This window comes from Lipotes vexillifer, unplaced genomic scaffold (assembly GCF_000442215.2).
Source record: "Lipotes vexillifer unplaced genomic scaffold, Lipotes_vexillifer_v1.1 scaffold1331, whole genome shotgun sequence".
NCBI lineage: Eukaryota > Metazoa > Chordata > Mammalia > Artiodactyla > Lipotidae > Lipotes > Lipotes vexillifer.
Genome location: NW_006793978.1, coordinates 1,085,998 through 1,100,476, shown reverse-complemented (window position 1 = coordinate 1,100,476; position 14,479 = coordinate 1,085,998). Strand labels below are relative to the sequence as shown.

The 14,479-nt window shown below is 46.1% G+C and overlaps 1 protein-coding gene across 1 annotated transcript in view; it reads right to left on the bottom strand.

Annotated features, from left to right (window-relative positions):
* The window catches only part of LOC103086590 (autism susceptibility gene 2 protein), a 1,147,884-nt gene that overhangs the window by 77,955 nt on the left and 1,055,450 nt on the right, over positions 1 to 14,479 (bottom strand). The window contains 1 exon segment of the mRNA XM_082931398.1: positions 9,951 to 10,002. Within this exon segment, the coding sequence (XP_082787524.1) occupies positions 9,951 to 10,002 (52 nt within the window).

Genomic DNA, 14,479 nt, shown 5'->3' with positions numbered 1-14,479 from the left:
CCCCCCCCCACCGCTTCCTGCCTCTCAGATGCTTCCAATAGAGATGGGAGTGAAGAGAGGTTTCTGCTTCCCTATTCTCGCCCATAAGTTCAGGACTGAAGTCACGACACTCCTGCCAAATGCAAGTGTCCACAGTCTCATTCACAGCTCTCTGGGAAATATATGCCCTCTGCACAAGCTGCAGGCTCTAGAAGGACCTAGAACATTCCAAAGCAAACTCTGGCCTTTAGACCGGGATGGGATCTTGCAGTCTACCCAACTTCCTCAAGTTAACGAGAAAACCTAGTCTGATAGAGTGATTTGCTCGTGGTTACAAGCAGCCCAGCTCAGACTTGAGCCTCGATTTTCTATAACTAACAGCTGTGGTGCATCCTGCCGCCTCCGCGCAGTATGCCAACCTGGCAAACATTTAAGCAACAAAATCTAACTGAGGAAACATGAAATCAAGAGGCCCTGTTGATAGGCTATACACAGACCTTTACAATTCTCCCCCAAATCTTTTCAATAGCTTAAATAACTTAACAAAAAAGACAGCATCAATGTTTACAATGGAAAGTTCTAAGGGGCAGGTTTTAGTCTCACTGTGAGCACAAGCTGGCACATCTGTGCCCACAGAACCCCTCTCTGAAAGGGTGACAATCGTCTGCAGTCTGATGGCTGGTCTGTTTCTGGTTTGCTGACCCGTCAGGGCTCACCTTGGATCAGCTTCTCCCTCCTAAAAAGGTCTTAAGGCTTCTTTCCCATTACACCATTTAAAAAGTCTCTTTTCGAATCTTAAAATATATTAAGCTCTTATGCTTCTGGTCGTTATGTTTAATGCGATCTGTTCACTGCTGTATCTCCTGTGCCTTTTATGGAATCAGCGCTCAATAATAATTTATTTTAGATTCTTTCAGATGTGGACTATTTTTAAAGTCTTTACTGAATTTGTTACAATATTGCTTCTGTTTTATGTTTTGGCTTTCTGTCTGTGAGGCATGTGGGGTCTTAGCTCCCCGACCAGGGATCAGACCCACACCCCCTGCACTGGAAAGCAAAGTCTTAACAACTGGACTGCCAGGGAACTCCCTCAGTAATAACTGCTGAACAAAAGAATTCATTTCAATATGGCTTCCACTTTCTGCCAACTGAAGGAAGAAACGGAATGAACCCTGACGTCATTCACTTCACAAATGACAAATCCGACCTCAGAGGAAGACTCCTTGTCAAACCCAAGTCTATGGATGAAGTTCATGGATAAAGAAGCCTTCAGAGATCAGCCCAAGAAGTCCAGCAGAGGACAGTCCCACACTTGGAAAAATCAAGAACGGGTATAAAATGAAAGGAATTACATGGCTGGGCTTAGGGTGAGAGGAGCTTTGCTATGGAAAAGCCTTCCCCGGCTGTAAACAGATAAATGAGAAAATGATGTAATCCTGGCTAAAATTAGGTTTCAGTGTTACTCTTCTGAGAGATGTGAAAGGTGATAGATAAGAGGGGGAAATGTTTTCCAAGTGGGTTTTAAAGGCATCGCAACCTAACCGCCTCCCACATCAGCCTATTAACACCGCACACTTGAGACATTTCCCTCTCCAAAAGGACTCTTAGAAAAAGCAATGATGTGCTCTCCACCTCCTGCTCTATAAGACAAGGTTTACGAGGGTCAGAAAAGATTTGAGCACCCACAGAACATTACTCCTTATTTAACTGGCGCCTCTCCCACCTCGGCATGGATTGGCCTCATGCTTACATCATCGGTTGCTAGGGAAATGCCCCTGCTGGAAAATCCTAAATCACTTCTAATAAAATCTGGCTGAAGAGTAACAATCGGTCCACTTACAGGCACAAGAATGGGCGTGGAGAGTGGAAATATGGAAACATGTCTTAGTAGAAGGGAAGGAAATCAGAGATGTCTAAAGTTGAGCATTGCTGCAATGCAGTCACCATGATGCTTTTGGCAGCACCTGCTCAGATCACGGGGGGCATCCTGGAATGCCAGGAAGACCTGGATGAGACCCCCCCACTGTCAAGAGAATGTTCCTACTAACTTCGAGGGAACATAGAATACTTTGGAACGGCATGGTGGAAAAAGTCCTAGGGACTTGTTCTGGCCAATGAGATGGCTGGAAATGCCCAACACCACAACCAAGCTGAAACTTTAAAGAGGTGTTCTATGATTCTGTCTCTACTCTCTTCCTTTTACTAAGATAACCACGATGAGGGCTGCTTCTCTAGCCTGGGTCCCAGAATAAAAACAAGGGGAACCACAGCTGGTCCGCAGCTGACACCTGATAGGAGACCTTTGCTGCTGTAAGCTCTGCAGCACGATGTGCCAAAGCAGATGAACAGAGGCCCTATTAAGTGATACAGAAGGGCAAAGACATCTCTCCAGGACAGCCATGCCAGTGCGCTGGGTGCTGAACACGGGTAAAAGATTTGTAAGAGGGACTTCCCTGGTGGCACACTGGTTATGAATCCGCCTGCCAATGCAGGGGACACAGGTTTGAGCCCTGGTCTGGGAAGATCCCGCGTGCCGCAGAGCAACTAAGCCCGTGCGCCACAGCTACTGAGCCTGTGCTCTAGGGTCCGCGAGCCACAACTACTGAAGCCCGCGTGCCTAGGGCCCGTGCTCCGCAACAAGAGAAGCTACTGCAATGAGAAGCCTGCGCACCGCAACGAAGAGTAGCCCCCCGCTCGCTGCAACTAGAGAAAGCCCGCGCGCAGCAACGAAGACCCAACGCAACCAAAAATAAATAATTTTTTTTTAAAATAAATTTTTAAAAAAAGATTTATAAGAGAAAAGCACGTGGAACACGGCAGCTCTTCTTCCTAAGCTATTCTAGTGAACATAATATCAAATTTTATTTATTTATTTTTTGGCCGTGTGGCTTGTGGGATCTCAGTTCTCCGGCCAGGTATTTAACCTGGGCCACGGCAGTGAAAGCCCAGAATCCTAACCCCTAGGCCACCAGGGAACTCCCAATATTAAATTTTCAACTCCTGGATTCAGTTAACACTGAGAGGTTTGCTCAAATGTAGAATTCTGCACATCACACACACAGCGACCTGACAGAGCACCCCACTGAGGATTGGCCCCTTCCACTCCTACCCACAGGCTTCGGGAATTGGTGAGAAAGCGTCTCTAGGAGGGGAACCAGAGGCACAGCCACTTATGGACAGCTTTCCACTTGGAGGTAAAATGAACCTCCAAATACCAATTGATGGGCCACCTTACATAAGCAGGCTTTAGAATGCACTTTCCCAGCAAGTCCAGACACCAAGGCAATTGATGGAAGTCAAGTCTATGGGTGGGGTGCGGGAGTGGTACAGAATATCTGAATTCGGGCCCAGGATCTCTTTGGTGAATTCACGAAGTGGGTCCTCAACTGAGAGCCATTTCTACTTTCTTAAAGCACAGACTGGGAAAGTAGGTAGAAGATTCTGATGGTTGCCCCCAGGCTAGATCAAAGACAGCTGGGCAAAAAGTTCAGGCACCATGAAATTAATAAAATCCCTGTTGGACCCACTCCACCATAGGTTCAAGAATAAACTGGTGAAAATTCGAAATGCACGGAGATTACCTGAGTGGGAATCAATCATTCTTCCACTGACAAATTTTGACATTTCCCTATACAGCATATTCACTGGATTCATAATTCACCAAAGTTGCTTCCTGAGACTGAGCATTGCTGGACTTTCTGAGTAACTGAGACAAATTTTGTTAGTTAAATAAATTCCAGGCAAGTGCATATTTGACTTACGCACGGGAAAGGAAAGAATTCTTATGTAAGCTGCAACACAATAGAGTTTTATCTTATCTGAGGAACTTACTGCCGCTCGCCTGTGTGTGTTTTACTGCCAAAATAAAATAAATTGAATCAGCTCACACATGATAACATGCTCTTTCCTAACTCATACTAATTGCCTGGCTAATTGATGTTTGTTGAACTTTCTCCATTTCACTGAGTGATTAGGTACAAAGCTAACAGTTGACATCTGTAGGCGCTTAACTGGCGTCTGTAATTACTGTTAATGTTAAATAATTGTTAGTTAATTGGAGTGGTAACTGAGTGAATGGAATCCAGATTGTGAAGCAAAAAGAAACCTAGTTAAATAAACATACATTTTCAGAGAAAACAACATTTTTGTGCAGTTGTCAGAAACGAGAAATAATCCAGAGGCCATGGGATAGCCACCAGCTTCCTCCATGCAGGAAACTCTCCAGGCCTGAGGCTGACCCCATGCACTTGAAGGTTGTTACCAGTGAGGAGGCCCTTTGTCATTTAAGGGTTCTCATTAAAGACTCTCCAGAACTGATCTGATACTTTTTGGGCCATATGTCTACTATGAATGGAGATTACTTTCTGAGATGGCGAATTTGACATCATTGCCTCTAATATGAAGCACTAAATATGAACAGAATGAAAAGTGATGCTGATCAACATTCAAGCTTCTTTGCTAATATTGCCAAGTATGGAGAAAAGTCTTTCCAAGAACAGCAGCAATCAATCAATAAAATAAGGGAAGAGCTTTTTGGTGGGCTCAAAAATAAACAGTGGCATGTGATCATCCGACTCAAAGAATGTTAGTTACCCTGTAACCTACTCCAGCTCACAGGGGCGCTCAGGACCAGGAGATCTGGCCTACTTTTATCTGGAAAAGTGGCATCGCTGTCAAAGTTCTACTCCAAAGACACCATCAAGATCAATGCAAATGCTCGGAATATCTTCCACCCCTTGAGTTAAAATTCCAGTAAGGGGATCCAACATTTACCCAGGATTCCCCACCATACTCACGAACAAGGTCAGGGAAAGACCAGGTAGCAGCTGATGGAAAAATATCTAGAGGGAAACACTTTCTGACCACATGGAATCTTTTTTAGACCCTTCCCGGTGGTTTCACACTAAGAATACAAGGTTTCTGTTTCCAAGAATTCTCAAGGAATAATTCTGTACAGCAAATTCTGTATGTAAGAGTCTGGCTCCTACAGGAAGGTCAATTTCCATAACAAAAGGAGCTGATTACGTGTTCTCTGCAGTGTGGAGTGGGAGGGAAAACCCAACCACTCACAACTCCTTTGTCTTCAATCAAGCACCAATTACCCTTCCACAGTATTTCCCCTGTATCAGACATCTCTATCCTCCAAAGACCCAAGAAAACACTCTGAAACTACAAAAAGGATCCAGAGAAGGAAACATAAAGAATGAGTGACAGTCCAACCTTCCCTTATGTAGGATTTAAGACAGTACAAAAATGGGACTAATTTATAGAGGCTAAAATGGGCTCAGTTTACTCCTCTGCACGTGGCGAATAAGCTTTATGTCATGTTCTCCTTACAAGGAAACCCAGGACACTACAAGGAATTGTAAAATGGTCTCCATATTTTTATTATAATTGGATTTTAAACTCTGTATCTTTTTTTTTTTTTTTTTAAGAAAGCTATCCCACACTCAATTGCATTGTTTTCACTTACATAGAAAGCACAGAATTGTTTTAGGGCAGGGGCCTCGGTGGTAACATAACTCTTACTTTTACTTGTCACCAAACCAAGGAATTCCCCCTTTATGTCTAAACTTGATGAACGAAGTGAGATCATCTCCATGACAGATTTTATTACGTACTCAGTTACTGAACCTCAGCCCACCAAGCAGCATCTTTTCTCACCTCATCTCAAATCTCAACCAATTTTTTAGCCAGGTGATAAAACCATATTGTCAAAGATACCCAAAGGCCCTACTAATTCTAAAGGCTCCAACCTCATCTGTGTCCCAAGGAAACCCTCAGCACAAAATTGACCCCAAGAAGAGGCCTGTGTGTCCACTAGTCGTTCTGGTGGGGCCTGGGAAGGGAAAAGCAGCCCTGGTCAGAGAGAGCTCAAGGTGGCCCCAGTGTTCCGTCTGGCACTCATCATGGTGAGTGAGTGTCCACCAGAGCCCCCACGGCTGACCTGGGGGGAGGGGAGGTGGGGGTCCCACCCGGGAGGGTGGGTGGCTGCTCCTTTGCTGTATACGTTTCAGTAGATGGGGGTGCTCACGGCAGAAGGGAGCACTAATCAGGGGCCTCATCCCTACCTGGGTCATTCCCCACCTCAGCTATCCGGAAACGCGCAGCTCTCTCACAGTTAGCTCAGGGCACCTCTCCCCAGGAGGGCCGGCATTACCACAAGACGAAGATGAAGGGCAGAGAAGGGGTGAGAGCACACCACCTGGCTCCTCTCATCTCTAACTTGCCTTAGCTGCAGGACAGATCCTGGAAAAGAGGCAATTCAGGGCCTTTTCTCTACCCCTAAACTAGACCGTGGGTGGACCTACACCAGGGCTGGCAGGATAGTCATGTCTGCTAAGTACTCATTTTCTGCATTTCTGCCTATGTAGGAAAGTGGCAAAGCCCCTGAGAAGTAGGACGTAGAGTAGGTAAAGAACGGTAATAAATACTGGCTGGACACACTGAATCGACTGACGAGTTAGTTCCTTTTAAGGATAAACAGTCTAGAATTTGGGGTACAAATCCTACTGCTCCTACAGCAGTTCAAGCAACTAAATATGGACAAGAACTTCGTCTCTCTCTGTGTGTCTCTGTCTCACTGGGAAAATTAATTTTTTCTTTGGCAGATGGTTGAGTCACAAAGACAGAAGGATTCATAAAATTCACATGAACATCCTGTAAACATTTAAACACATAAAGGTTAAATAAGGCAACCAGGACCTTGATTAAAGTTAAACTATTTTTTTATGTCTCCAACCCTAAGCCCTGCAACTTGGAGGTTCATCTCCCCGCCCCTCTGGACAAGCTCAGTTCTCACTGGGCATGTCCTGTGTACATGCAAGCAGGCACCGTTTGATTAATTTGTTTCAAAGTGGGAAATAAAAGGCGTCAGAAGGAAACAACGACTGGGAACACCTAAACACAAACATCTTGCTGGTCCTCTGTTAAACTGGACAGACTCTACAACACCGAGAGAGTCAAAATAAAATCAAACAGGCAGAAGGGATATAAAATGTGTTCATGGCACCTACTCTGCTTCAGCCCCTCCGCCCCTCCCCAGCTAACTGTTTTATCCCCACCGGAGACGTCAGCCCAGGACTAGGTTTTGCTGTGACTGAAAATTCTGACCTAAAGAGGCGAAACGACTGACTCCATCCAGCTCACCAACAGACTGATGGGACCTGAGCCACGGCCCCTGCTGCTTCAGCCACAGCCCCATCCCCCAACCGCCCAGCCCGACATCAAAGCTGCGCACCCCACGCCCGGCCGGCCGGCCCCACCACAATCAGCTTGTGAGATTAGCACTGCCCTCCCACAGTGAAATTTTATGGACCGAATCTGCCTGCCACCGGGCTCCGCGGCGTAGTCTCGCCAGCGGCTGAAAGCCACACTTCTGGAAGGCCGGAGCCCGGCGGGGCTGCTGAGAGGGAGAGGTGATGTAGCTTTAAACATCCGGAGGAGAAGGAATACACGTGTCAGCTTCCCCGCACTCGTCAGACTGTTCAATAAGCCGAGGCTTTGAAGATCTTCCCAGTGGTGTTTGTTACCTGGTATAAATTCGCCCTTTCTTACATTGCTTTTTATTGCTCTTGGCTAAGAATACTGGACAGAGACGGGAGACCTGACTTGCAGGCGGGCAGGCTGCTTTGCAGGAGAACTTGAACTTGATGTGCAGGAAGCTGACAGTTCCTTGAAGGCCTTGTCAACCATCCATCCAGTAAACACTGCCACTACCCAGAGTAAAAACAGACCCAAACCCACATGCACGTAGCAAGACTCTCTGCACCTGTCTTGAAGCGATTATTGACATTATCACTATACAATGAATCTCTTTTTGAACTTGTTTTCCTGATATTTAGCAGTTTGAATACTAATCCCCTTAACACAACTGCCCCCATGCTTCCCCCCTCCCCGGCCCCCCCCCCCTTAATCTCTTTCTCTCCAGGGGGAGGGCGGGTGCTGGATACCAGTCCGTCTACTTTGCAGCACCTGGATTTGCATTGATTCCGGCTCTTGTCATTCATGTTACCAACAGGAATTAGCATAAGGCATTAAGGGGAAACTCTGGAGGAGAAAAGAAAGGCCATTTTGATGGAAATAGGGGGCAAAGGAATAATCTGCCATCAACTAAAATGCTTATTTGTGTATGGTTTCCCAAGCAAAGCTTAGCAAAAAGCCTATGTTGATTTTAGTGTACACAAAGAAACCTTAATCCTTTCAAGGCAACTAAATCACCCCCAGAAAAGCAGCTCAGAAGAAAGACACCCTGTCAGGATGACTATTCACAACCAAAGAGATGCCACAAATCACACTCTGTAAGTAAACAAAAATAAGAATGTGGGAGACGTTTGATTGGAAAAGGGAGAGGGGCCAGGGGAGCAGGAGGGACGAGGCAGAGGGACGAGGATGTTGCTTGTCATCAATCACTCCTCCTCGGCCCTGAAGGGAGCCTTTCAGCCCCGTGAGGGCAGCGGGGCCTGAATGCAGGTCCCAGAGCCAACTCTCCTGCCAGGCCTGATCCCAGAGAGGGGAAACACATTGCAAAACTTTACAGCAAGTCAGCAAAAGAGAGACACGGTCATGTGGGCTGGAGGTCCTGGGGAGCGGGTGGGGCAGGGTGTCACTGAAACACAGAGGACCTCCTTTTGGTGAACTGTCCGGCCTCAGGCTCCACCTCCTCCTATCATTCAGGGACACACGACCATCTACCCAGACCATCTACCCAACCTCTTCCCTCGTCAAAATGATCAATAAACAATTATGTATCTTTCCGTTCGAGCCCTGTACGCTGTGAACTGCAGTGTGTCTTCTTTTATTGGGCTTTAGCATTATGGACAACAAATTTATACAAACTTTCAGTCCATCAAAATATATGATGAAACGTAAAACTGGAATACCCCATTATGCAATAAAAAAAGATAAAATTCAATATGACAATAATTCTGGGAGTAACAGCATAATCACATAAGCATGTACACCTAAAGGGAAGTCTAAACATAATGTGCTATTTAAAGCCGCAGTTGGTTCAAATTCTAAAATAATCTGGGAGCTCAAAATAACTGCACTTGGAAACATGTGTGACCAACCAGCTAGCAAAAATGCTAGCCAAGGCAACTACAGAATGCCAGGGTGGTTTCATATTTCACTTCATGAAGGCCCAACCCTGTTCAAGCTACCAAGTATCTTCCGTGTAATACAGAACGAGACCACGACAGGAAGCATACGTTCTGTATTTAGCAATTACCACACAAGCACCTACAACACTTTCTACAGTGGAGAGAAAGAGATCAAGTAATTTATATGATTTACACCTTTCAAAGTATACACCACTGTAAAGCCCGTGACTAGAAGCTCCCTTAAGTTTCATTATTCCCAACAATACTGCTACAAATGAAAACTGACCAGAAACCTATTGGCAGTGATTTAGGATAAGTTTCCCCTTAATGTGTTGCTGTATCATTAGCCTCTCTTACTCTATATTGCAGTTTGGAAGAAAGTAATGGGGTGGCACGTATTTAAATTTTGGCCTCTTGATCGTTTATTAATTTTACAGAAAGCCCACAGTGGAGTAAGGCTTGGCTTATGACCATAATGCTGTGAATACTAAACATGCACTGATTATTGGAGTCTGCAGTACAAATCAGCGATTTATCGTTCTCCAACTGCTGGGCAGTTAATAAGTAACAAAGTTAAGGCATCTTGAGAACTGTTATTCTCCATTACCACATCCTACATTAAATGAAAGTCGCATAGACAGTAGTAATTTCTTAGTCAAATCAGTTTAAGTAAGGATTCAATATATTCTTTTAAAATAAACTGTTTTTGAATGCACCACAAAAGCACACAGATTCTGTCTCAAGCAAAAATAGGAAGTATGAATCGTGGCTCCAGAATGAAAAAGGGAATGACCACTGTTCTTTATGCTTTCATCCCAACAACGGAGCAAACAGAAAAATAAGCTATTGCTCGGATTTAAGGAGTCTTACCTTTGTTTACAATAACAGTATTGAAGAGTCTTTCAGAGCTGGCATCTGAGGCCTGCAACACAAGACGAGGAAAGAAAGCATTACTATTCTCATTAATTTTGGCATCACCATCATCATTACGATGATTTTAAATCAATTTTACTACGTTTCAGAAAAGCCTAAAAAGGAAAGCGGCAATTTCCCCCAATCCTCCATAAGGTGGTGCTGGTTGACTGCGTGAGCCAGACCTGCAGTGCAGCTATTTGCTGAGGGAAGAAAAAAATCTGATTTTAAAAACATGTCCTTATTAGACATATTATCTGTGCAAAACATATTTCTATGAGATGATACACAAAGCAATTCAGCTCATTCACATAATGATTTTGCAATTTCATTGACAGATCATTATTTTGGAAACGGTACTTTTTTCATATTTGCAGACATGCCATATTTTTCAGTTTTCTCTCACAAACTAGAAATGCCTATTATTTAATGCTAAGCTTCTCCTCACTAAAGAGTGTCAACCAGCACTCCCTGAAATTCATTTTTAAAGATTTATCTGATGACCCCAAGATCCCTGCCCCCTGTGGTAACCACGACGACCTTGGTGTTGAAATGAAAGCCAGCCGACCTGCCCAGCAACCCAACACTACACACACCATCAGCATTATTTCCTTTCCATTTTCTAGAAATCACGTCTGCTAATTATTACAGTGGCTCCAGGAATGTGAAACAAGCCTGTTTAAACAGCAAGAATACAGGCAATTTAAATTATACACTAATGTTCTGGAAAATCAATATGAAGCCTGTTTGGAGAAAAATGCTATAATGTTTCAGAAGCACTGTATTTCTAGAACCTGGAAAGTTAAAAAATAAACTTAAAAATTAAGCAGCTCCATCATACAGTAATTTGATGATGTATATGCATTTCAAGTTATAATGGCTATATTATATTTACGCTGTTGTTGCTACCCAACCCTTGTTAAGAAATCACTGGTCTTCACACTTTATGCACAGAAATGCATGTTTTGACAAAGCGAAGCAGAGAACGGTGAATAAATCTAGAAGAAATATAAGAAATAGGGTGCGGGGAAATCTGAAATACAACATATTCAGACTCTGGAGCTGGCTTTTGGGGACAAAGAAGATATTCAATTTAGTCTTTTTGTGTTATGTTGATAAAGATGAGATATTCCCGAGTGTTATCTAGGGAACAAGTTCTAGTTCTCAATGCAAGTGATACAGAAAAAGACAAAATACTGTTATTACGACTATTTTCCCCTTTATTTTAATTCTAATCTGCCTACTGTAAACGTGATTCCAAAGGTTAATAGATCAAGAAACAAATGAATGCACAGTACGTGCAAAACAAGGGCTGAACTCTATGCATTTATACATAAGCAGTTTAAAATAAAATAAATCCTTGATAGATGTTTCCTTTTATTTTGCGTGAATAAAAAATATGCTGAGGGCCTTCTTGACATTTTAAACATAATTAAATAAAACCGCATATTACAGTAGCTTTTCATAAAAATAAACCACCAAAAAGGTGCTGCATGGAGGGGGAAACAAGATATGCATTGAACGAATCAAGAATATTGAGTTACAGAAACAAAAAGTACAGGTATAGTGTTGTTCTATTATAATATTAAGTGAGATGTCTAGCAACACGAGTTTCCCAGCTAAAAACTTGGAGATAAGAGCATTTCCCCATTCCTTGATGAAAAAGTGTCTCTTAGTTCAAATTGGAATGGCTACGGTAAATTCACAGCTTAAACTACAGTTGATATATTTAAAAGGAAAAAAAAAGGGGGGGGGGCTGTTAGTTAATTCATTTTACTAAATTGAAATAACCCCTGCAGATGTGGGGACTACCTATTAAAAGGAGCCTAACTGGCCCAAAGCACTATACGAACAAAGTACTGTACCGTCAGTGCAAAACGCATGGGTGAGGAAAAGGTTCTCGATCCAGTTTGTATTTACACTTGGGGTATGTGTGTGTGTTAGAGGGGGAGAGAGAGAGAGAGAGATCAAACTGGACAGAAGCTGTAGGTGAAGAGGCCCTCTGGCTGTCTTGCACACCCTCCTTGGGGCTGCCACCCTTGTCAGCTCCGCTGGGCTCCACACCATATTCTCAAGTAGCCAGTTAAGTGATCCTTATGTCTGAAGCGAACTTAGAGGATGTGATTATACGATGCCAACCGGTAAGTTATTAAGGAAATGAGTCTGACAGGATATTCAGAGTGACTTAGGAGTAATGCTCTCTAATAAAAGCTTTTCCAGCCCTTTAATTTTCTGATACATGTCACAAAGCCGTTTTGTAACTGGTAAGGGTAAGGGGGGGGCGGGGGTCCTCAAAAAGGCCTCCATGGGAAAACACCCAAAAGAAAATGACAGCAATGGGACTTAGGCTAATCATAAAATGATCTGCATCCCTTTCTCTCCCATCCAGGTGGTTACAACTATGGCTGGCCACTGTCCTGAAAAGTCAGAGAAGAGCTTCTCAGCCAGTCTTAAGCAGGAACTACAAGGAAATTCTTTGCTTTTTCTCGATGAACTTTCAAATTTAACTTGTGCTTTAAAGCATTTGTACAAATTTGTGGCTTCTTGGATCTTAATCTTTGGCGTGTTTTCTTTTTCATTGTTTTTTAGGAAAAAGTGTGAAATTCCTTATATTACCTGGACCATTTTCCTGGCTGATTTTTTTTTTTTTTTTTTTTTTTACATTTTAGAAAGGGAGTCTGATTTGTCTAGTTAATCTCTGTTTCAATCCCATCTGTTTTTTTGTTTTTTTTTTTTTTTATTTTTTTTTTTTAAAAAAAAAAAACTTTTTTTTTTTTTTTTTTTTTTTTTTAAATCAGGGACGTCTAATGGAAACGTGGTGAGCCAAGGGTTAGCCGGCGAGCACAGCTTTTCCTTCTCTCCTTTCTTAATACGGGGGCACCTTTACATAGTAAAGATCTTTAGCTTTTGCTCGCCATTTCACTTCATCCCCTCACTCGGTTTTGGAAGATGAGGGCGTGAAGTGGCTGCACCTAAAAATGATAGAAAAAAACAACGCTCTCTTTTGGCTGCTTTTTATTTCGGGGGGAGGTGGAAGCAGATTTTTTTAAAAAAATACTGAAAAATTACTAGACGCCGTAGTTGGTGTTTAAAGAAAAGTTAAATAAGTCAAACAGATTGAAGAAAGGAACACAGAGAATGAGGAAACGAAGGAAAGCCTTCCGAGCAGACAGGAGTGGGACGCGCGGCCGCTCGGGTTCGAGGTCCACCTTAATTCCCTTCGGCCGCGGATCCCTGGCACGGCCCTCTGCACCCGCACGAGGAGGGGCTTTCCAACAAGAAAAGAGAAACCTCCTCGAAACTTAAGCGCGAGTTCTTTCCCCAGCTGCCGCGATCCCGAGCCCAGATCTTTCGCTTCCCTTGGCACCTTGGGCGGGCCAGGATCCCGACCTCGGCGCGGGGGAGCGATACCCCGGGAAGCGGCAGCGAGCGCAGCGCCAAGGTTTCCAGCCCGAGCGGGCGCAGGCCGCGGCCCCAGCCGGAGGCAGGCGGAGCCCCTCGGGGCGGGTGGCGCCGGGGCGGCTCCGGTCCCCGGGCACGACCGCACAGCTCCGGCCGCCCGCGCCGCCGCTCCCCGCCCGAGCCCGGCTGGCCAGGGGTGGAAAGTACAAAGGCGGGCGGCCGGGCCGCGGCAGGAGGGAGGGCGGCTGGGCCGGCAGGAGGGAGGAGGGATGGGTGGCGGCGGGGGGCTCGGGCGCGCCAGACCCGCCCCTGCCACCCCTGCCCGCCGGCCCGGCCGCCGCAACAAAAGACCCCCGACCCGCCGCCTCCCTTCCGACCGCGGGCGGCGAGCGAGGGAGCCGCGCCCCCAGGGCTGCATTACCTGATCGCAAAGGGTTAAGCGGTCCTGTCAGCCCCAAGTTCATGGTTTGGTTCCTGAGCAAGGCTCACGATGGGGGATCGTCAGAGACCAGGGGGAAAAACAGCCAAACACGAAGAGAAAACGCCCAACTCCGATCGGGCTAGGTCCGCGCCAGTCTCTCCTTTCCAGGCGAAAGTCTGAAAGCGGATGCACGCGAACCAAATCCGTACGAACGGCAGCTCCGGGGCGGCCGAGCGCCAGCGCCGCGCACACATCCAGCGCGGCCGAGGCCAGGCGGGCAGCGGGCGGCCGGGAGGGAGCGCCCGGCCCGCGCTCGTCCGCTGACTCCCGGCTGCTCCTGAGGCGCGCGGGGCCGGCCGGGCACGGTGGGGACTCGAGGGGCGTCCCGGGCAGGCCGACGGGCGGGCGAGGCGAAGAGGAGCGGCCCTAGCCGCGGCCGCGGCGCGCAGAGCTAAGAGCGAGGCGGCGGCGGCGGCGACAGGACAAAGGAGACCATGTGCGGAGGGGAGGAGGGAGAGGGAGGAGGAGGAGGAGGGCGCGCGGCGGCGGCGGCTTCTCCCCGGCGGCCGCCTGGGGCTCCCCGACTGCCGCTCCCGCCTCTCCAGCAGCACTGCGGGCAGACCGGTCCCGGCCCAGCCGCCGCCGCCGCCGCCGCGGCGCTGGA